The sequence below is a fragment of the Microtus ochrogaster genome, chromosome 7 (genome assembly GCF_000317375.1).
Source record: "Microtus ochrogaster isolate Prairie Vole_2 chromosome 7, MicOch1.0, whole genome shotgun sequence".
Classification (NCBI taxonomy): domain Eukaryota; kingdom Metazoa; phylum Chordata; class Mammalia; order Rodentia; family Cricetidae; genus Microtus; species Microtus ochrogaster.
The window spans coordinates 31,404,036-31,426,697 of NC_022014.1; the positions used below are offsets into that span (position 1 = coordinate 31,404,036).

At 46.0% G+C, this 22,662-nt stretch overlaps 1 protein-coding gene across 1 annotated transcript in view; it reads right to left on the reverse strand.

Moving 5' to 3' along the window:
* The window catches only part of Myh13 (myosin heavy chain 13), a 132,165-nt gene that overhangs the window by 65,463 nt on the left and 44,040 nt on the right, over positions 1-22,662 (reverse strand). Inside the window, exons 34-38 of the mRNA XM_026780064.1 lie at positions 21,593-21,718; positions 21,146-21,316; positions 19,033-19,137; positions 18,838-18,933; positions 16,998-17,315 (exon numbers count right to left, since the gene is read on the reverse strand). Coding sequence (XP_026635865.1) covers positions 16,998-17,315; positions 18,838-18,933; positions 19,033-19,137; positions 21,146-21,316; positions 21,593-21,718 — 816 coding nt within the window. The remainder of the gene's footprint in view (positions 1-16,997; positions 17,316-18,837; positions 18,934-19,032; positions 19,138-21,145; positions 21,317-21,592; positions 21,719-22,662) is intronic.

Below are 22,662 nucleotides of genomic sequence, written 5' to 3' on the forward strand. Positions count from 1 at the left end.
GGTGTGATGAGTGATATGCGGTGTGATGAGTGAGATGCGGTGTGATGAGTCAGATGCGGTGTGATGAGTGAGATGCGGTGTGATGAGTGATATGCGGTGTGATGAGTGAGACGGGATGTGTTGAGTGAGATGCTGGTGTGTTGAGTGAGATGTGATGGGTTGAAGGAATGGGAGATGCTTTGGAATTTGTGTTTGGATGTGCCACTAGAACTGTCATCTTGAAACCATTCAAAATAATGTCAGCAAGTGTTTGCAGAGTTTGCAGAGTGGAGACACGGAAAGCCCATAGGCTACTAAGGAACCAGTGATGCTGTCCAGAGTGCCCCTTCTAAACTTCCACTGTAGGGAGATAATACTTGTCCTCATCACTGAAGCCAGTTGTTTGTACACATAGTTTTGTTATAAATCTCTGACTGGCCTTAAACTCAGTGGGATATGTTGACTTCACTGCCCCACGTGCTGGGATGCTATGCCCATCCCAAAACTAACCTTAATGAGTTGCAGCTATTTGAAGGAAAGCAATGGCCCTGGTAGCCATTTAGCTGAAATGCAAGTTACTCATTTTTTTTCCTCTGTGGTTTTGCAGTCACTGGAACCAAGGTCACAGTCCTTCACATGGCTCATAGAGCTTTTAATACACCTGTGTTCACGGACCAGGCCCAAATACTCAGGATCTGCTGTCTGTTTCTCCCTACTCAGTACCTTAAGTTACTGTCAGACAGCCTTACATCATTTTCCCTACACAGCCAGAACATCCGTGCTGTTTTTTTGCAGCATGCTTTTATCCTTTCTCCATCTGCCATGCTTCTATTCATCTCCCAAGCTCCACTCAAGTGATAATCTTCCAGTGGATCCTTTTCCTGATCCTTGCAGTCAGAATCAAAGAATGCCTAAGTTCTTCTGAACGTCGTGTGTCTATGTTGTGTTGCTTCTGCAGAACCAGGTACAATCACAAGTGCTTTGCCTCTCTCTTGTTGCTAAAACATGGGCTCCCTGAGGACAAGGATTAAATGCCTCCTCTGCTTTGTATGGGATGTGAAGATCCTGTAAGTACTAGCAAGTTACTCACTGAATATATCCTTAGTCATTTGGGTTGTAGGTAACTTATAGCTAGTGACTGTATTTACTCTTACTAAAATAAAGTGATATTATTCATAATAATAACATATTCTAGACTTTGCTGTTTGTGAAGCTCTTTTATATCCACAATCTCACACTACTTCTAGAATGCCAATATTATCCCCACATCACGTATGAAGACTGTGCCTCCAATCAATGTAGTACATTTGCTGAGTGCCTAAAATTTGCATCCTATTAGGTAAGACACCAGCTGTGGAGGGAGGTTACAAAGGACTGAAAACCAGCTCTCATCTCACAAAGTTTGCAATTTACTTGGAGAGATAAGAAATACTGCAGAATGTTTCAATCACCAGAGACGGGAGCAATGCAACATGATTGAAGAGATGCAGAAGGTAGCAATTTATTTTTATCATAAAAAGGGATATAAAGTGTAAAAATTAAAGTGGAATCTAAGATTGTTGTCTCAAAGAAAGGTCCATGGAAGACCTGTGAGAGAGAGTTCCATGTGGATTTTAGGGATTGGTGGGGGAAAGGCATTCCTTGTGAAAAACGGACTTAAAAGAAAGAAGTGGTTGGACATAGTGGCATATGTCTTTAACCCAGCCCTCAGGAGGCAGAGGCAGGTCAATGTCTGAAAGCCAGAAGCCAACCTGGTCTATAGAGTGAGTTCTAGGCTAGCCAGGACTACATAAGAGATCCTGTCTCAAAAACAAAACAAACAAAACAGAAAGGGAAAAGTGCATTATTTCTAGGCAAAGAAGAATCAAGAATAGAGAAACCCCTAAAAGAATTGTTACATGAATGGATGGCTTGATGGAAGGATAGTTGGATATGCGGATGGATAGGTGGATTTATGAGAGAATATATAGGTGAATGACTGTTTTATTAGAAGGATAGTTGGCTACATGGATAGGTAAATGGAAAGGCGGGGGGGGGTTGAAAAATGAACAGATGGATGGGTGGATGGATAGATGAATAGTGGGTACGTGGATAGGCAGACTGGTGAGTAGGTAGATGGACAAACTGGTGGATGGATAGATGGATAGACAGATAGACAAGTGCATAGGTAGATGAGTAGGCAGATGGTTAGGTGAATAGATAGACATAGCCTCAGCTCACAGAGGCCAGGATTCATTTCCCAAGATTGTTTCCAAACACTGCAAGCATGATGATAGAGTGTATTCTGTAGTGATATTTTGTTTGTGTTTTAACAAATAAAGCTTGGCTGAAAATGAGAGTGCAGAGCTAAGCCACTAGAGGCCAGGTAGTGGTAGCACACCCCTTTAATCCCAGGACCCAGGGGACAGATGGATCTCTGTTAGTTCAAGGCCACCCTGGGCTACATGAAATTGATCCAGTCTAAAAGAGAAACGAGCTCACACAAAGGTGATCCCAGCATTTGGGATCACATGCCTTTAATTCCAGCACTAGGGAGGTGAAGACAGGAGGGATATGGCTGGGCAGAGAGGAATATAAAGTGGGAGGAGACCGGAGAGAATGCAGTCTGAGGAGCAGTGCAGTCTGAGGCAGTCTGAGGATGCAGTCTAAGGACAAAATGGCGCCCTGTTGGTCTGAGCATTAGTAGAGGTAAGAACTCTCTAGGGGCTGGCTGCCCTGCTTCTCTGATCTTCAGCATCGACCCCTCTATCTGACTCTGAGTTTTTATTATTAAGACCAATTCGTGCTACAGTATTCTCTTCCTGTAACTTGTCTACATGAAAGACAAGTGCGTGGGAATGAAAAATTATTTGTCCAAGTGAAATATTTGAATGTGGTCAATGCTATAAGGCAGGCCTGAGCTTAGGATGTAATCAGGCCAGTGTGGCCTTTTGACACTTTGTGTGGGTTTGTTTTCCCACAAACACATGGGCAGAGACACAGAGAATCTTGTTTGGGTTTTTCCTCTTTTCCTTTTTCCTATGCGATGCCAAACTTGTGTTTTGACTAGAGTGTCACTTTCCAGCTTTCTATGTGTGGGAGACCAAAGCCCCAGCAACTGGCTCAGCTGAGACACTTTGACTCATAATGACAGTGGGAGCAGGCGGTGTTGCAAGAGCAGAGGACTGAGTTCAGCTGGTTAGGGAAAAGGATGGGTTTGTCTGGAAAGGGCTCTTTACTCCTTCGCCCCATCTGTACCCCAGAGAAAATGTGCCCAAGGTCAATGTGTTCCCATGATGACTGAGAGGGGGACTTGCTCTGGATCTCTAACAGCAGAAGAAACTGAAATATTAACCCAATAGTCCCTCCCTACTTCCGCCTTACTGCACAAGGGTATGTGCTACCTTCCTTCCTGGTACTGATGGTTTAGCAGTGCACAGAGCTGGGAGTCACCCTGCTGAGACTCTGCGCCGTCTCTAAAGCAGCGGGGCTTTCCAGGCTTGGGTTTCCCCAAACTGGCCCAGCTTGGGTCCAAAACACAATGTTTAGGCTCAGTTTGAAGTGTACTATTTTTCTTATTTTTTTTTTTAATTAGATTTCTCCGTCTAAGATGGCTTGAGCAATCTTCAGTCTTATGTCATGTGTAGCTGAAAGCCTTTTTTTTTTTTTTCTGCCAGATACGCATTGTTGACCCTTTTCTTTCTCCTTACAGTCTCTGATTATGGAAGACTGAAATCAAAGTACAGGATTCCCCAGCCTCCTTTGCACTACATGTAGTCATGCTATTTGAGTGAGGCCAATGGGAAAGAGGAGAAGCCTAGTAGGGGCTTCTAGGAAAACTTTTCTTTCTTGTGTAGGAGACAGGTTGAGATGCTACCTGTGCTGGCAAATCTTGCACCTTGATGAGCTCAAGAGTCACCTGGGAGATGAACCTAGAGACATACATGACTCTAGATGTTCTTTTGGTCAGGTTAATTGAGATGAGAAGACCTGCCCCTGTGGGTGGCTCCATTCCCTTGGGTGAGATCCTGAATTGTATAAAAGGGAGCCAGTGAGCACAAGCATTCATTGTTCTTTGCTTCCTTCCTGCAGAGATGCAATGTAAGCAGCCAACCAGCCAACAGGTAGGCAGGTGGGCAGGTGGGCAGGCGGGCTGGCAGGCAGGCAGACAGGCAGGCATTTTCCTGTGATCTAACACTCACCATGCTCTACCGCTAAACATTCCACCACTTTTAGGAAGCTTCGAGAGCTTAAGGGCAAGCCTTTGTGGGGACACTCAAGATCCAAAGCACTACAGGCCCTTAATGTGCAGCAGAGCAGGGCAGCCGGTGTCAGAGGAAGGAGCAGCTAAGGAAGCCAAAATTGCTTTGTAAATGCTAACAACTTGCTGTGCTGCTAGCTAGTCCAGTTCCTTACAGACACACAAACACACACATGATGTGGGATTCCCGACTGTATGCTGTGAACACCATTGGTTAATAAAGAAGCTGTTTTGGACCTGTGATAGGGTAGAGCAGAGCTAGGTGTGGGAAAACTAAACTGAATGCTGAGAGAAAGAAGGCAGAGTCAAAGAGAAGCCACGTAGCCCTCCGGAGACAGACACTCCTGACAGAACTTTACTGGGTAAGCCACAGCCTTGTGGCAATACACAGATTACTAGAAATGGGTTAAATTAAGATGTAAGAGTTAGCCAATAAGAAGTTAGAGCTAATGGGCCAAGCAATGATTTAATTAATTAATACAGTTTCTGTGTGGTTATTTCAGGGCTGAGCTGCTGAGTGGTCGGGGAACAAACAAGCCTCCTCCTACAATACACGCATGGACATACACACGTATATGTACACATTTACAGACTTACACATACATAGACACATGAACACACATACACACATAGAATACACACATACATATGCTCACAAAAGACAGACAGATAGACAAACAGACACACACACACACACACACACACACACACATGAACACACAGACAAACTACATTCAAATCATAGCGAAGGGTAAAGTCACCAGGGTAGACAGGGCAATGGGTTAGTATGTGTGGGCATTAGAATGGAGAGAACTGATGTGTCTGAAAGGGACTTTCCTAGTCTGTGGGCAGGAAGGGGATGCATCCTTGCATAGAGCACCACTATTAAAACCCCCGCAGAGGCAGGTGCAGATAAAAGTCTCATCTAAGGAAACTTCCCAGCACCCGCTGGGCAGAGATCAATCTTCACCTTGAAAAGAAAGCAGGAAGAGGGGAGAGCAAAGCAGAAAGAGCGACGGGGTGCTGAGGTGCACACGTCCCAGCAGCAGGGGAGAGAGGAGAGTGCTTGCAGAAAAGCCTTCCCACATTGTCAGGGCAGCCAGGAGCCAGGAGTAATGAAAGGGATTCTTACAAGTGGCTGGAAATAGCTGGCAATGATGGTACAGGCTTCCCCTAAAAAGCCTTTGTTGTGCTGGATAAGGAAAGTCATTGTGTCTGCAGGAAATGAGGGCCTCTTGAGTGCACGTGTGATTGATTGTGGGGGGGGGGGCACTGCTTATTCTGTTCTGTCCTTGCATATGCGATTGCATGAGCCAAGAGCCTGGATCTGTACTCATAAGGATCTCCATGGTGGAGCTGGGTTAGAGAGCCCCCAGAAGACTGACTGGGCCTAAAGTACAGGATCTGACTTTATATGATCCCACTAATCCACCGTATCCACAGCTGGACATAGAACCCCTACCAGGGAACCAGATGCGGCAAAGCCCAGATTAACTGCCTCTAAAGAGTTGATTCCTTGGGTCTCTGAAGAGAACAGCTAGGGATCTCTGGTTTCAGCTGCCTCATGGGAACCCCTTGGGGGTCCAAAGGTCTGGCCCCAAAGAGCCTAGACCATGGTGAGAATCTTTGCAAGGTTGGGGTTTTCTGCCTCCCTTCTGTGCTTGCTGTTAGGTAGTATGGTGAAGCACTCTGAAGCCTCATTCTGAGGGGCCAATATAGGCTCTCTTCCTTTCCACAGAATTGGCTTTGAGCAAATTTTAACCTGCTCCTGCATCTACAGAGTAGCTTCCATCATATCTGCCGTGTAAGGCTGTAGGCAGATAAGAAGTTTAGGAAGGGATGAACATAGCAAGGACCCAGTAAACATAACATTACCTCTTTATTGTATTATTATTATTATTATTATTATTATTATTATTATTATTATTATTATTATTATTATTATGTCATACTTTGCAGCCTCTGGCTGTTCTGAAATTCACTATATAAACCAAACTGGCCTTGAACTCACATATGTTGCATGCCTTTGCCTCATGTGTGCTGAAACTGCCACTCTTGGCTACTATTATAAAGATTTAGTTTATTATTTAGTTATATATATATATATGTATATATATATATATATAAACATATTTTTTTCTCTCTCTCTGTATGTATGAGTACAGGTACCCTAAGAGGCTAGAAGAGGGAGACAGAAAATACAAATGATTGTAAACTGTTCAACCTGGGTGTTGGGAACTGAACTTGGGTCCTCTGCAACATCTTCAAGAACTGCGCCATCTCTCCAGCCCCACTATTATTATCATTATGATTACTGCCCTGGGGTTGTTTGGCAAGGGAAAAGCACAGCCCTTTAGAATATATCATTTTCCTCATTTCTTAGTTCCAAAGGTAGCCAAAAAATTTCAGTGTAGAGGGAAGGTTAGAGACAGCCTTAAACCAAAGTCTGGGACCTCTTGGAATCTTCCTCTGTTCTGGGGGAGTTAAGGAAGCCTTCTGGCAGAGTGGGGTGACCTTGGGCTAACTGTGGCTGGGTGTCCCACGTGGAAGCAAACGAGCTCACCTCCACACTGCTTTCCAGAGACTGTAATCCCTGAGCGGCTCTAGTGAGGTAATCTGGATGTCCCATGACCACACCCCACCCCGAGTCTGTCCTCTTTCCTGGAGAGACACTGGAAAGCTGGCAGAGCCTCCCTGTCCCCAACACCTGCTCCCTACTCTGTTTTTTCTCTCTGGAATCTTTCAGAGAAGGAGGTGAATTAAAAACAGATTTTCGTAGCTTTTGTTAGATGCCAGGAGTTCGGAGAAGGGCATAGATATTGAAGAGGAAAAACAAAGAGGAACATTCTGGGAATTTCCAGTTTGTTCCTGGCACCAAGTGGGAAGGGGTGTACTGAAAAGTTTCTCCTCTGGAACTTGTTTCCATCCCATTCACCCCGTCTGTGACATCTGTGACCGGTCCTTCCTACCCGCACCTCCTGAACTTCCTCGACACTTGGGGCTAATGCGAACCTGAAAAGAACTCCAACTTATCCCAGTGTTCCCCTTGGGTCTAATCTCTGTGGAGTGGACCCAGGGCAGGAGAGACTCCGCTGCAAACCTTGGCTGTGGCGTGGCTCTCACAGCTATTCCCTGGAACTTTGGAGTCTTGCCAGTGTATCACCACATGAGGAGATCACACCCTCCCCCCTCCAGCAGGAGCTCTTATCTCCAGGGAACCATATTGGTTCCTTTAAGCAAATAGAACTTCTTTAAACCGCTGCTCAGTCAGGCTGCCCAGTATGGATGCCAGTCAAACTTCTCCCTTGAACCGGTAGCCCCTCCTCTCCCAGATTCTTTCCCCCACCTTCTTTGGGCACAATGATCATTTTCTTTCACACTTCCTGGGATGGCTCCAGCTGTGGATATGGGTATTTTATATTGCTGATTTTGGGAAGCCCAAGAGGCTAGAAGGAAAAAACCATCATGGGGCTGGATGGTGACATGTATACCTGCTTAACTTGGACGTCTGCCCTGCTGGATTTCTTGCTTCCTTTACCCTCCTGGAAGATCCTTCCTGTTTTATCCTATCCAGAGTCTCATTCACTCCACATGGCCAAGGTGGGCTTTCCTTTCTTTATTCATCCTTACACACCCTGTAGAATATGAAGATGAAGGGTAATAGGGTTTCTGAACCCCCATACTAGTTTTCTCCTCCTATGCAGTAAGCCAGATAAAACCAAATTGAAAAAGTATAATGAGTGGTTTATTTGAGCAAAGATTCTCCAGTGTCAGAGATCGAGGCCAGAGAAGCTGCACACCTGAACTGAAGCAGGGAGATTATATAGCCAGTAGGCTAGGTATAATGACGTATCTGCCCCAAGCCCGGTTTGTGCCATGGTCAAAAGCTGGAATACTTACTTAGGCAGGGACTTGAGCTGCCCATGGTAACAGGGGAGGAAGTTGCAATAGTTGCCAGGAATGGGGACCTAGACTTTTTGGAGCCTTTTCTTTGTTGGAAATTCTCTGAGAGGGCTGGGTTTGAAAAGAGAGAAAGACAGGAATGGGGTTTTCTGGCTCATGCAGGGGTGAATTAGATGCTCCAGCTGAACAAAGGGGACAGAAGGGAGCAGCGAGAGGGAGCCTCCCTTTGCAGAAGGTCATGATGAAATAGCTGTGGTGACCCTGCGACTCCTTGTGGTCCCTTTCTCAAGGGACCCTCTGATAACTAACCTCTTCTTAGCCTCTCGGGACTGCCCATGGCCAGTCCTCCTCCAAAGGCAGCCTGGAACCAGAATCTTAGCTCCAGAAGTTCTGCAGAAGTGCCTCCTGCTGGTGTGCAGGGGGCAGGGGTTGAGGCAGTCTCTCCTGAACATTTCAATAAGGTTCTTCTATCAAATTAGTGACTCACTCGCTGAGCCCTGAGGACAGAATCCCTCAGGCAGCTAGCTAACTTACAGATGCTATTCCCACCACTGCAAAGAAATGAAGGTTCATGTACAGTAGAAATCCCATTCCACTCCCCTGGAGGTGGGCTTTCCTGATACAACCGTAGGTTTTCACGTGATGAAGCCCTGTATGTACATATTGAAGTGGGCTTTTGTTTAGCACCTATCAGTATAAGCATTAATGTGTACATATTGATGGAGCTGGATGCCACTTGTGCTTTTCCCTTTTCAAATATTCATAGTTCTGGAGTAGCATCGTGGCTGCAAGCCCGGGTTCTGACACTCACCGTGTAACACTGACAGATTTAAAAAAAAAAAAAACTGTCTGTGCCACATCTGTCAAATAAAGTAAGAGCCTCCAGCACAGGGCGGTGGTGAGAAACGAGGTGATCCACAGAAAGCCCTTGAAACAGCACCGAGCATGCAATACACATCCAGTTAAGTCTGGCTGCAACTACTATGCTTATTGCCATATCCGACTCAGGCAGACCTTAGCTACTAAGCATTTTAGGTTTTAATAATTTGATTTTAACAGTGCAGCTATGCCTGCCCTTCCTGTCTGGTACTATCCTTTCTGCGCAGACGCCTCTGTTACGCAGGATGTAAAGTGATGAAGAGTGAGAAACTGGTGATTCCAATGGAGCTAGGGGTTGTATGGGATGAATGAAGATGGGAGAAACTAAGGCAGGCTTATGTCTCTGAGAGGCACACACTAGTCATTCTTGTCTATTTAACCCATGGCTTGTTTCCCAGTGCCAGAACAGCTCCTGGCACATCATGGAACCTCATTTAATTCACTGTTAATCAGACGAGTTGCCTGACAACCCTCCAGAAGGAGCAATTCTCCCAGCCAAGCCAGCAGCCTGCTGTGGGTGGCCCCGGGTCCTGATTGGGATCCAGATGTTTTGTCTGGCCCCACCCACATCTGTCCTTCCTGACTCATGGGACAGGAAGTTCCTGACTGTGGGGCACTGACTCTGAACAAGAGTCTCTCCCTCGTTGTCAGCAGCCAGAGGCATTGTGTGCAGTCGGAGGCTTTAGCTGAGGAGGGAATGATGAGCTGTTAGGAGAGGCTGGAGTCTGGGGATGAACTGTGAAGGATGAGAGGTGTCTGCTGGTCCCAGCGCTGGCTGATTCAACAGTGAGCCAGGAGAGAGGCATGTCCCACATTGTAAGAGTTTCATAGAGCAGTATTGTCATTCCTGGGAAAGAGACGAACGAGGGTGAGCGAGAAAGAAAGGGAAAAGCCCATTGGCACTTGTGCTGCTGCGGTTACAGCCACGGCATCGCTTTGTCCTCCCAGTGACCCAGTGGGAAGGCAGGGTCTGTCTAGCCCTAAGAAATGCAGACTCATTCAGCATGGTCTCCAGCCACCACATGAGCCCGCAAAGGAACATCTATTGCCTTTTCCCTCACACACTGTTTCTTTGGGAAACAGGAACTCGGTGGGAGGATAGGAAAGACCTTCACTCTCAGTTCATTGAGCTTGGGAGGAGCTGATGCTACTCAAACTTTTAGGACCCATGACTCAGACCTGACCAGTCAGGCTCCACATCCTCCTACCAGCTCTGGCCCATGGACAAGGTACCATATTCGGCAATTGAGGCCAAGCAGTTCTGGTTTTTTTTTTCTTTCCCTTTATGCTACTATTTTAAAATATCAGCTATAAGTTCATCCATTTGGAACCATAGAAGCAGCCATTTTTGTTTTGGTTTGGTTGTTTTTTCCTTCAATGGTACAGTCAATTTAGGACTGATGAGATGGCTCAGCAGGTAAAGTCACTTCCTAAAGCCCTACAACCCGAATTTTATCCCCAGACCCCACATACTGGAAGAGCAAACTGGCTGCCGGAAGTTGTCCTATGATCTCCACATGTGTGCTATGGCACACACATACCTACACACATATGCCCTTACAGGTATGCACACACATACATAAATGTAATAAAAATTTTAGAAATTTCTAGAAATGCGGTTAGTTTAGAGGGGAGAGAGAGAGAGAGAGAAAGAGAGAGAGAGAGAATGAGTCATCTGAATGCCTACATTTGACCGTGATATGTATGATGTATTTGTGAATATAGCCAGTCTAAAGATTGACTGCTCTTGGAATTTCATTTAGACCAGCTAGTAAATTTCCTTTCACTTAGGTATTTGGAGCTGGCTTTTTGAAACAGTGGAATCGGTTTTTACATCTGGCGCATAGCAGCAGGGTAGAGAGCTCACAGCAGAGACTCCAGTGTCCTTTCTGCCTCCCCACCCCCACCCCGCCAACCTCCTTAAGCAAGATAGAAACCCTCATCTTAAAAGCTTTTCAATTTGCGACATTGATTAAGCTGACACAGGTTCGGGGGTTAGGCAGTCTTGGCTCTCTATGGTCCAACATCTCTCATAGACAGAATTTTAGGTTTCTTTTTGCCTATATTTCTTTGTTTCTACGCAGTGACATGTTGATAAAAGGCTTACAAGCCTCTACCTGCACTTGGTTGTGTTTGCCAAATTTCATGGTACAGTAGTCTCACCGTGGCCAGTTTCAAGGAAGCAACATCACGTGACTGAATGAGGGCTGAAAAAGTACATCATTAGATAGATAGCATTTCCGCCACACACATTTCCTGACTGTATATGAACTCGAGAGATTAAAGGTAATAAAATGCCATAGATCATTAAGAAGGGTTGTCCTTGACTACTTTGCCTTTGTTTTAAATACAAGTCATTTAACTATAAGTTTATAAAATTTAAGATTTTAATAATTCTGAGTTCAATAACAGGCTCACAGAATCCCTGCGTTTTATAATTGGCTCTGCAAACTAGTTCTAGCTCACCCCAGACTTCACTTTGATGGGATGAGTGGCCTCTGCACAGGTTCAACAACTTTCAGTGAAGACTGATGACAGGTTGAAGTATGTAAGGAAACAGAATGCATTTTCACCATCTGCTTAGACCTGTGATCCTCTGATAGCTGGGAAATAGCAAGAACGCTTACAGGTATGGGCACCTCTGTAGGAAAACCCACAAGCCCATCACATGTATGTATAGAATGGAAATCCTGTATCAGCCATTTTTCATAGGAAGTAGCTCGCACATCCAAGTTACTCCACTAGGAAGAATGTATGAGGAAGAGACTTTTTGCAAATGTGTAGCCAAGCATGGAAAACTACAGGTCCAGCAGGGCTGCAGCCTTACTAGCTCAGGTCTCCATGCCTAGATCTAAAGGTGACTTCAGGGAATGAGAAGAACCTTCCAGAGTCTGGAGACAGAGAAGGCTAGGGTATCTGACAGGTAATGGGGCCATTGGCTGCAGTGAAGGATGATGGGAACAAATTTGACCCAATCTCCTCTTTCCCTCTGCTCTTCCATCCTGGCTCCCTGTTTTCAGGACCTAACCAAAGCCAGAATGCATTGGAGCCCATCGATGCCAACTTCCTGGGGGCATTAAGTAGGGTAGGAAGAGGTGGAAATGGTATAGTCCTGCAGAGTGAACAGCTAGCTGGTTTTTCTCTTCGGTTTGAGAAAAGCTAAAGAGAACCTGCTTTTGGAACTGCTGTATGCTTCCTTTTCACCCTTGCTAGAGCTCAGAGGCTTCCCCTGAAGGAGCAGGGCATCTTTCTGGTCTGACAGAGGCTCCTTGGATGAGAAAGGGGTCAGTGTAGCAGACTGTTGATGGTCTTGTGCTCTCCTACCCCTGAAACCAAGAGCATAAACAGAAATCATTTTCTCTACTCAGCCATTCCAAAGGTCTTGTTGGACCCAGACTTTGCAGGGTCCTTTTCTGTGGATAGTCATTTTCAGGGGGTCCTGGTCTGGGATCCAAGAGGCCTGGAGTGGGTGTCTGGCTCAGATCCCATTATTAATCTGAATTTTCTTGTTTGCAAAACGGGACCAGGAGAAGACTATGATGACTTTAGCACTCAAAGTCTCTTTGAAGAAACCATGAGTTTAATCTCCAGTTCATTTGCATAACTCAAAGCACATCTTTCCATAGCCAGAAGGTGGCAGCAAAGTTCTGTTCTGGAGGGGGCCGTAGACCAGGGCAAGAGGCCTCAGGGCCCTTGGTAGGGCTCAAAGTTCACGTTCTATATCCAGGTTTCAATGCCAAATAATACTTAATAATAAACAGCAGAACTGTCATTATCATTGGTAGTCAGATATCAGTGATGCTCTCACCTTTATGTGGGGCAAGGTCGCATAGTTGGGGGAGACATTTGCATGTTGTTGCTTAGGAACCGTTTGCCAAGCCCTCTCACAGGCAGTGGTGGATAATCAGATTCTGTTCCGTATTGAGAGCCAGGAGTGTTTCTTGCCCACAGTCTTTGGGGAGTAGAGATGTGCTGGGACAACTTCCGGGTTTTCTTGCTTCCTTCCTGTGCATTTCCTATCTTGGCTCTCTTCCTCCCCATCTGCATTACGAAGGACAGCCATGGAGCCAGAAGGAGCTCAAGGCTCAAGACTGGTCCCAGCTGCAGGTTGGGCCTTAACATGTAGATGGTGATGAGAAAAACTCAGCGCATGAATCTCATCTCCACTTTTTCTCTTCCAGTCCCAGAAAAGGAAATTATATTGAGTTACTGGATTCTTACAGGGTATAAATACCTGGTGGCTTGGCACGAGAGGTGCCAACCATCCATCAGCCTATCCATTCTTCCATCTGTCAATCTGTCCTTGTTTCTTTTCATTTTGTAATCAGAATATTGGTTAAGTATAAGAAGACTGCTCTGTGAAGAATATAGGCTTTGTTTTTCCTTTAACTCAGAGACCTAGGCAGGGGCCAGCAGCTCGGAAACAGAGGCTGGGTAAGGGCAGGGAATTAAGGGTGACGTTTTCCTGGGGAGCTCCAAATAAACTGGAGTATATCTAGGAAGAGGAAACTCAGATATTTTCTTTTGGGCTACCAAAGAGGTATTGTTCCATAGCAATTTCACAGACTCCAAGTGTGTTAACTCCTCAAACCATATAAGACCCATAGAGAAAGTCAAAGACTTAGGCTGCTGTCCATCTGGGTCCATACCTTGTACACCCCCCACACTTCCTAGGGTGAAGTCTCAATGCCTCCTATCACAATTTAAAAATATTAAAGTGTTTATTGTATGTCAGGGTCTAGACCAAGTGTACTTACATGTTCTTATTTGCCTCTCAAAACAAACTATGGAAGGCAATTTTTTTGGTATGTGATTAAGTCATGAAGCCACTTTAGTAAGGTTGAGAAGGATGAGACCCAGCTGGGAAGTGTGAGCTGCTCACATGAGGACTGGAGTTTGGATCCCTGTAGCCACATTGGCTGGCTCACAACCACCTACAATTCCATCTCCATAGGATTCAACAGCCTTTCCTGGCCTCCATGGGCACCTGCACAAGCATGTGCATGTATACACTGCACAGATATATACACACATAAATCAAATAAAATGGATCATAGCCATGATTGGTGATTTTTTTTCCACCCTAAAGAATTAGGAAACTGAGGTTAAGAGAGAACACTTGCCCAAGGCCACTTTTAGCTTAATGTGACAATATCAGAATTCAATCTAGGTTTGCTGGACTCCAGAGCCTGCGCGCCTGACTGTGCAGGTCCGGTAGCCAATATGGAAATTCAAGTTTAGAGAATGTACCCCAAGGCCACACAGAAAGAGTCTGTGAGTGGTCAGTCCTAGGCTAGTATTTAATATTGTCTCTTAAGCTTTCTATAATGGTCCTCATCCCACCCCACCTGCAGGACCGGCCAATCAGTACAATCAAAATCGGCAGGACCTTTAGGACCCAAGAGAGATTTCAGACTAGCTTCTGGTGTGTTGGAGAGGGAATGGTGGGTGGGCCCTGTCATAGCCTGGGCTTTGAAAGTCAGAAGTTCTCCAGGACTAGCTCGTCCCTTTGACTTTGGACATCCTGAAGTGGATGCAGGTAGGTGGAGAAGAGGTGCCCAAGTCAGGGGAGATCAAGGTTGTGCCTGGGCCCAGTCCATCTTTCCCCCAGTGCCTCTGACTTCCTGTGAGTGAATGGATTTGACAATATCCGCTGCTTGCTCATAAGTGGGCACAGAGAGCTGGGCAGCTCAGATCCCAAAGGGTGTGGGAGGGAAGAACAGAGTAGCTCCGTGAGAGAGCACTGGCCTGGGGGTCTGATCTCCAGGGCCCAACTTCCTCTCCTCTCTGCCCTGGACATAGAATGTTTAGTCATCTGAGATCTGAGCCCACTAAACACTCAGTAGATTTGGGGAGAAGATAAAAAACCCAATTTGTGAGAATTCCATATTCCTAAGAAGAAAAGGGTCTCCTCTCTCTCTCCCTCTCTCTCTCTCTCTCTCTCTCTCTCTGTGTGTCTCTCTCTCTTTCCTTCCCTCCCTGTCTCTCTCTCCCTTCCTCCCTCCCTCTCTATCTCCCTCCTTTGCTTTCTTCCTTCCCCCTACCTTTTTTTTTTTTTTTTTTTTTACATGGTTTATGCAGTGATAAACCAGGTCTTTATATTTGTAAGGCAAGCGTGCTAACAGCTAAGCCACCTCCCCAGGCCTTTTTTTTTTTTTTTTTGAGACATGGTTTGTCTATGTAGCTCTGGCTGTCCTGGAACTCACTAGACTTGCTTCAAACTCACAGAGTTCCATCTGCCTCTGCCTCCTCAGTGCTGGAATTAAAAACTTGTGTGTCACCATGTCTGGTCTTCTTCCCCTCTTTGAAGTATTGATTTTTCAGCTTTACTGTGGTAAAATTAACAACTAAGAGTTTTATATGCTAATGTGTATGACTTTTTCTTTCACTTGTGAGGGGCTTGAACACAACACCTCACACATATGCCGACTTGAGTTGCTGTGCACATTGCCACGCCTCCAGAAATTATCCACCATGTACACCGAAGCTTACTTTCTTTTGGTCAATATTTTCTCACTTCCCCCTATTTCTTTCCAGCCTCCACTATGCCTCTCTGAGTAATTAATTCCACACACATGTGTGTAGTCTTTCTGTATCTGACTTATTTAGCACAGTGTCCTCGGAATTCACCCACATTGCCACAACACGGCAGGAATTCCTTTTGCCTAAAGGCTGAAGAATCTTCTGTTGCATATTGAGACATCATTTTTCTATGAGTTTGTGTGGTGTGTGTGTTCATGTGGAGAGCAGACCTTGACATCCTCTTCTACGGTTCTCCTTATTTTTGAGACAGGGCCTTTCATTGAACATGGAGGACGGCGGTTGGCTAGAGGGGAGACTAGCTGGCTAACAAGCCCCAGGGATCCTCCTGTTTCTGCCTTCTCAGCACTGGGCATGCAGGTGCACACTATGTCTCCTGGGCTTCTGTATGAGTGTTGAACCTGAACTCAGTCCACATGCTTTATAGCAAGCACTTCACCTACTAAGCCATTTCCCCAGCCCTAGCCGCCACTGTTTTGGATAGTATGCATCCGAAATGTATTCACCCAGTACAGACATTTAGGGTGTTTTCCATGTCTTGGCTTTTGTGACTAATTCTGTAGCAGACAGCTAAGCAACAGCATTGTCAAGATCCCAATCCTCTTTCCTTTGAAAGTACACGCGGAAGATTACAGGTCACACCACTGCATTGCCTTTGTTGGCGGAGGCACCGTCACACTGTTTTCCATGATGGCAAGCCCACTCACTTTCTCGGCAACAGTGCACGAGGGTTCCCATTTTTCTCTCTCATCTTGCTAGCCTTCATCTTTCTGGAGAGAGCTATTTTTAACAGGTGTCCGGTGTGGGCGGATACAGGGTCTGTGCTTTCAGTTTACCTGGGTTGTGTGCGGTGCTGAAGATAGAAACTAGAGCCCTGCCCATGTCAGGCAAATGCTACCCCTGAGCTACACACCCCAGCCAGGTCTTTACTTGAAAATGTTTATGGAAGCTGGAAGTTTACCTGGGAATTGCCTGGGTTTCCACCTTTTCCACGTGAGGCACGGAACAAACATTTTCCCATTTCTGACTTTCTTGCCATTTACAGCAAAGTAGGTAAGAATCTAAAACTCAACCCCACAATAACAAACACAGCAGAGTCTGGGTTCTGAGGATTCCGGACAGTTTATTTTCCCCACATTCTCTCTTTCCACTTTCCCGGAGGTGGCCCATGGCAACGAGCCTCAGGAGAGCCTCATTCTTCCATCTTCTGTGGGAGAAAAGAAATTGTACACAGGAAATGAGTCAAGCTCCATGGGAGGCACAGCATCCCCTTCAAGGGGAAGAGATGCAAAGTTGGGAATTTCAGAAAATGGCAGGAAGGAATGACCTTGTCTCACTTTGTGTTGACAAAGAAACCAGTTAAACTACTAGGGATCAGGACACGTCACCTCAGAAGCAGGGGTTCACTAGACTGCATCTCTCCCAATAGGGAGAGAAGAAGATGACATGTTTTTACCCTGCGCTTCTTGCAAGAGCCTGGTACATAGGAGTCTATGCTCAAAGAGCGCTTGTGGGTGTATGGCCAGTGGCAAGGATGAGGACACCAAAAGACATCTTCAGGCTTTTTTTGGTTTGTCTGTTGGTCCTTCGATATGAATAACCTTTTGGAAAAACACCATCCTCGGGTATCTGCTCTTACCTGGCCTCCCACGTCACGGCTCTTGGCCCTTAGTTTGTTGACTTGTGACTCTGCAATGTCTGCCCTCTCCTCAGCCTCCTCCAGCTCATGCTGGACCCTCCGGCACCTGGACAGCTGTGTGTTGGCTTGCTCCTCCTGCATGGGAAGAAGACAGAGGCTATACAGTTGTGGAACCCCTCTGGGGCTCTGGAGCTCTGGGGAGGTGGGGGAACCAGGAAAATGTGAGCCTTGTATTCACAGAGAGCAGTGAGGGGAGAGGAGTTGAGCTCTCCAGACAATGGTGTCCTGTTCATGATATGGTGTGCTAGCTAGGGGCTCCTTGTGAGCTCATGATGTGGTGGGCTAACTAGGGGCTCCTTGTGAGCTGAACTCATGATGTAGTGTGCTAGCTAGGGGTTCCTTGTGAGCTGGGCTCATGATGTGGTGTGCTAACTAGGGGCTCCTTGCAAGCTCTTCCTCTTCTCCAAAGGGCCATCACATACCCTGAACTCCCTCTCTACAACAGCTCTCCCAAACAACTCTTATACAACCTGGAGATGACCCAGGTCATGACATCAGAAGGTAACAGATCAATGGTCCAAATCCCTTTTGTTTGATGCTTTTGATAATTGCCGTGTAGCTAGGACAGACTATTATATCCCCCACTATATTTCTTCAAGACTTCTTTCCTCCTGAGCAGGGAAGAAAGAGGGCAAGGGAGATGCCATATACCAATCATTTCTTCCTTCAGACATTGGCCTTGGGAGATACTCTGCAGGCATCCCAAGCCAAGCAAGTGCAGTGAAGGAACTGTTCTAGAGTGCCCTTTACTTCTGAGAGTGAATCACATATTAGCTATAAAATCTGCGAAATCCTTGAAGGCAACATGTTTAACCTTATTAGACTGAAATTTTTCTTTTCATTCTGTTTTTAAAGACAGGGTATCTCTATGTAGTTCAGGTTAGTCTCAGACTTACAATCTACCTGCTCCATTTCTGGAGTACTGGAGATCACAGGCCAGTGTCAACACCTGGCATAATTTATTTTCTACAAAGCAAAGGCTACCACCCATCTTGGTCCCAACATTTTGCTATTTGTAGCCCTTGGACCCAAAGCCACTGGAAGACATCCTTCAAAGCACTGGTTTTGGCTCATCTACTGCCTTTCCTGTTGATCTGACCTATTTGATCTGGAGGCAATGATACAGGGATGGAAAGGAGTATGGGCATGTTGCTATAGAAGTCTGGAGGTGGGGGACCAGGAGAGTAGAGTGTGGTGGGATGACAAGCATTAGGATGAGGTATTTCCGGGCAGGAGGGCAGAAGGCAGTGCTGGTAGTGGTCTGGTCTGGTTAGGGAGAGCTGGGATGACACAAGGTCATCAGAGTGAACTAAGATGCTCTGGAGTAGATGGAATGAACCAGGGAGAGATGTAGGTTAGGGATGGAGGTGGCTGGGAGGAGCTGGGAAGCTATAAGGTACAGGAAGTTAGGAGGGGGAGAAGATCCAACAAACACAGACCAAATGAGCATTAAGGGAGATGTTTCTGTGTGTGACCTGTAGATGCAAAGTCAGGCCTGGGGCTCTCTGAATGATTCCAATCAGGCATTGGTTCCCACTTGGGCTTCATGAGGACACCCCGGTGGGTGACACGATGCACAGGAGCCTCCAGTACTCACAGCCTCCTCTGCCTGCCTCTTGTAGGACTTCACTTTGGCCTGTAGCTTGTCCACCAAGTCCTGAAGTCGGAGGATGTTCTTGCGGTCCTCCTCAGCCTGCATAAAAGAACATCCGTAACAGAGACCTCCAGTCCCCGACTCCTTTTGTTGGGGTCTGCCCCACATAGCGGCACTCGAGGGCTTGCAGCTCGCTACCTGGTAAGTCATCTCTTTGACTTTGCGTTCATATTTGTGGGCCCCCTTCAGAGCTTCAGCCCCTCTCTTCTGCTCGGCATCCAGCTCATTTTCCAACTCCCGCACCTGTGTGGGGCGAAGAGCATCAGAAGCGAGGTCAAGGCTACTAGCTTTCTCTAGCAAACTCATATGCTAGTCATCCCAAGTGACCTTAAGACCTTGCTGTGTTATACAGAGACATCTCCTCCCAGGCCCAGTCCCTGTAGTGGCTTTGTACAGATTATAGCAATATGCATTCTCGAGGTAGAGGCAGGCACTGGTGCATAGTGCTTGGCTCCTGGCTCAGGCTTGGCAAAGAGGTCCCTTCCTCTGGCACTGTGTACTTTGGCAAGGACACCACAGATTGGGAGTCTGCCCTGCTTATCATCACTGATAAAACATGCTGGACTCTTAATGGATGTCTTGATTCCAACTAGGCAAGGCATTAATCATGGGCAGACCAAGCTATGTCCAAGCCCAAGGCCGTTTGATAGATCTAAAGCAAGTGAGTTGCTACCACTGGGCATGGCTGCCAATGGAGATGCCCAACCCACCTCAAAGGTGGGTGGGATGAGACAAAGTATGGAAAAGAGAGTGAAGAATCACCTCAATGCCATACTTTTCTTTTGCCTTTTCTGAAGTCCTGAGGGAAGAAGAAAGCCCCTGAGATGGCAGATTGTCAACTGTGGGGCCAGTATCCCAATGCCACAACTCTGAGAGATGCAGCTGGGTGTTGGGGTGCCAACCAACCACATGCCCCTCTCCCTGTGGACTCCAACAGCATCAGAAAGAGAGGTCAGCTCATGCTAGGAGACCCATTACATCAACTTTGAAAGCTCCCAGGGGAGAGTGGTAGGAACCATTTGGGCTCTATTGCAAATGGAATTCCACCGTCTTTCATCGGGTCTCACAACAAATCTCCCCACCCCACGCTTGCTCTCCAGGCCTCTGGAAGCTTTCTCGGATGTGTGAAACTGGACAGCTGGGATCAGAGGACAGTCAAAGTGGCTGACTGACTGTGCAAGGGGGAAGTGACCGTAGGCTCCTGACTGAGCTAAGAAAAACCACAAGGTATCCTGGGACTTGATCCTTTCCTTCTGGAAGGGGTCTATGAGAAGGATGGGGCTATGCTCCTTTTCATTGGAATGGAAGGGAAGAATTTTTTTATGGGAAGTAAAAAAATAACAAAAAAAATACCCAACAACAAAAATTTGCATATTTAAAAGGAACCATGTGCCTAGCGACCACATGGTTCTAGGGACGCTCAAATAAAGAACAATTGTACTGGAGACTTCCTATTGGGAAAATTCTCTCCTCTTCCTTCCTCCTCCTCATTCCTGCCCACTCTTCCATTTTCTCTGTTTCTGGGACAAAAGAGATATTCTAATAGCCTCCTCCATGCAGCCCTTCTCTGAAATGTCAATTGTGCACGCATCCCATTTCAAAAATGACTGAAATAATTCAACACAGATCTGAAGGGGAAAATCAGGAGGCTGAGAAAGCAGCATAGATAAGCAAAGGAAATGAACGACTGTGAAGTAGGCTCGAGAGCAAGTCCAGGACTTCTGGGGCCAGAGAGATAGTGTCTCTGGTGCATGAACTTGGAGGAAGAAGTGTCAATCAAGCTCCTTTGGGGATGGGGCGGGATATACCCTAAAACTGCTACTGCATATAGATATTAGGAAAGCTGGAAAGAGAATAACCTGAGAGTAGAAGCAGAGGGACAGAAGGAGCGTATCAAAACCATAGAAACCATCCAAGCGTGGAATTTCTTGACCATAGAGCATTTTTCCCTATGTGTGTATAATTGTGAATCCACAGGGATAGCAGGAAGTGAACATTAAAAGATGTCATCTTTGCCAAATGTGTTGGTGCACACTGTTAAACCCAGCACTTGGGAGACAGAGGCAGACAGATCTCTGTGAGTTAGAGGCCAGGCCTGGTCTGCATAGTGAGTTCTACACAGCGAGAACCTGCCAGGGGGTGGCGGCGGCACTTTTCCACCACCTAAATCTAAATTTCTGCTTCATAGGTTCTGCCCAAGATGGCTGAAACAAGGCTACTTGGAAAGCCAGTGCCTTCTCAAATCACCCACCCTGGCCTCCAGTTTCTGGATCTGCTTCTTGCCGCCCTTCAGCGCCAGCTGCTCAGCCTCGTCTAGACGGTGCTGCAGGTCCTTCACCGTCTGCTCCAGGTTCTTCTTCATCCGCTCCAGGTGGGCGCTGGTGTCCTGCTCCTTCTTCAGCTCCTCCGCCATCATGGCGGCCTGGGTCAGTGCACAGAACATATCTGTGGGCTACCCATCCAGTACTACTCAGAGTACACAGACAATGCTGTCATCTTGTGCCTCATGCTGAGCCTCCCCTCCCAGTCATCATGTCCCATTTTGCCTCTCCAATGACCCTCTTTCCTGGCATCTCTCCAGGAAGCCGCCATAGACTGGCTGTGCTCAGAAGAGATGATACCCCCTCGCTGTGCCCCCCGGATCTAAAATCCCCCTTTCTCAGCTCCCACTCCCATCTTGGCAGAGGATGATGCTCACATCAGTGATGGCCTTCTTGGCTTTCTCTTCTGCATTTCTGGACTCCTGGATGGAGTTCTCCACCTCCGCCTGGCACTGAGCCAAGTCAGCCTCTAGTTTTTTCTTGGTATTTATCAGGCTCGTGTTCTGCAAGAAAAATTAGATTTTGAGGGTGACGGTTTCCTATGGGCACTTAAAACAATGGGAAGGGAGGGCAGTGGGTGGGGAGGGAAGTGAATCATAGTCATCTTCCACTTCTTATTTTCCACATGAGTGGTCCTCTGGGTACAATATCATTCCTGACTGAACAGAAAGTTCTGGGACAGAGCCAACAGCTATACATCAGAAAATGGAGTAAATGATAAAGGGGGAATTTCAAACCTTTGAGGATGGATAGATTTTTCAGTAAAAGGCATTGAAACAAGAACATGATTGATAGATGCATTTATGTAAAATGAAAAATATTTCTACTAATTAAAATATGCCATGCATGGAATTGAAACTGGAACGGTAATGACAAACTAGAAAACATCATCTATATATGAAAACACTCCTGTCCATATATACATAAGATATATTAACAAGAAAAAGGGGCAAGGAGAATAAGTAGTTAAAACACACAAGAAATATGATGGATACCCAACTGGTGATATGTTCTATTTCATCCTTACTAAAACTAATAATAATAATTATTATTATAACAATAATAAACCAATGACATATGCTTCAACAATAAAGTTTGTGAAGATTGAACAGCTAGGGTCTTTTGGAATTTGTAGAGGAGTCCTTGCATGCTAATAAATGGGAATAAAAATCAGGAGAGCCTTGTTAAGTGGAAATTACATGTGTTGTATACAAATGTCTTTACTGTTTTGACCCTGCGTTTATTTTCTTCCAGATATAGTGACAATAGTAATCACAGATGAATGAAAAATTTTAGTTATGGCAATATTAATTAGTCTTTGTAATAGTAAAGAATTTTATTGGTAACAATGTAAAATAGCCAACCATAGAGGACTGATTGCAGTCATAATATTCAACTTCTGTTGCTGCCTTTTTTTTTCTCTCCTTTTTTTTTTTTTTTTTTTTTT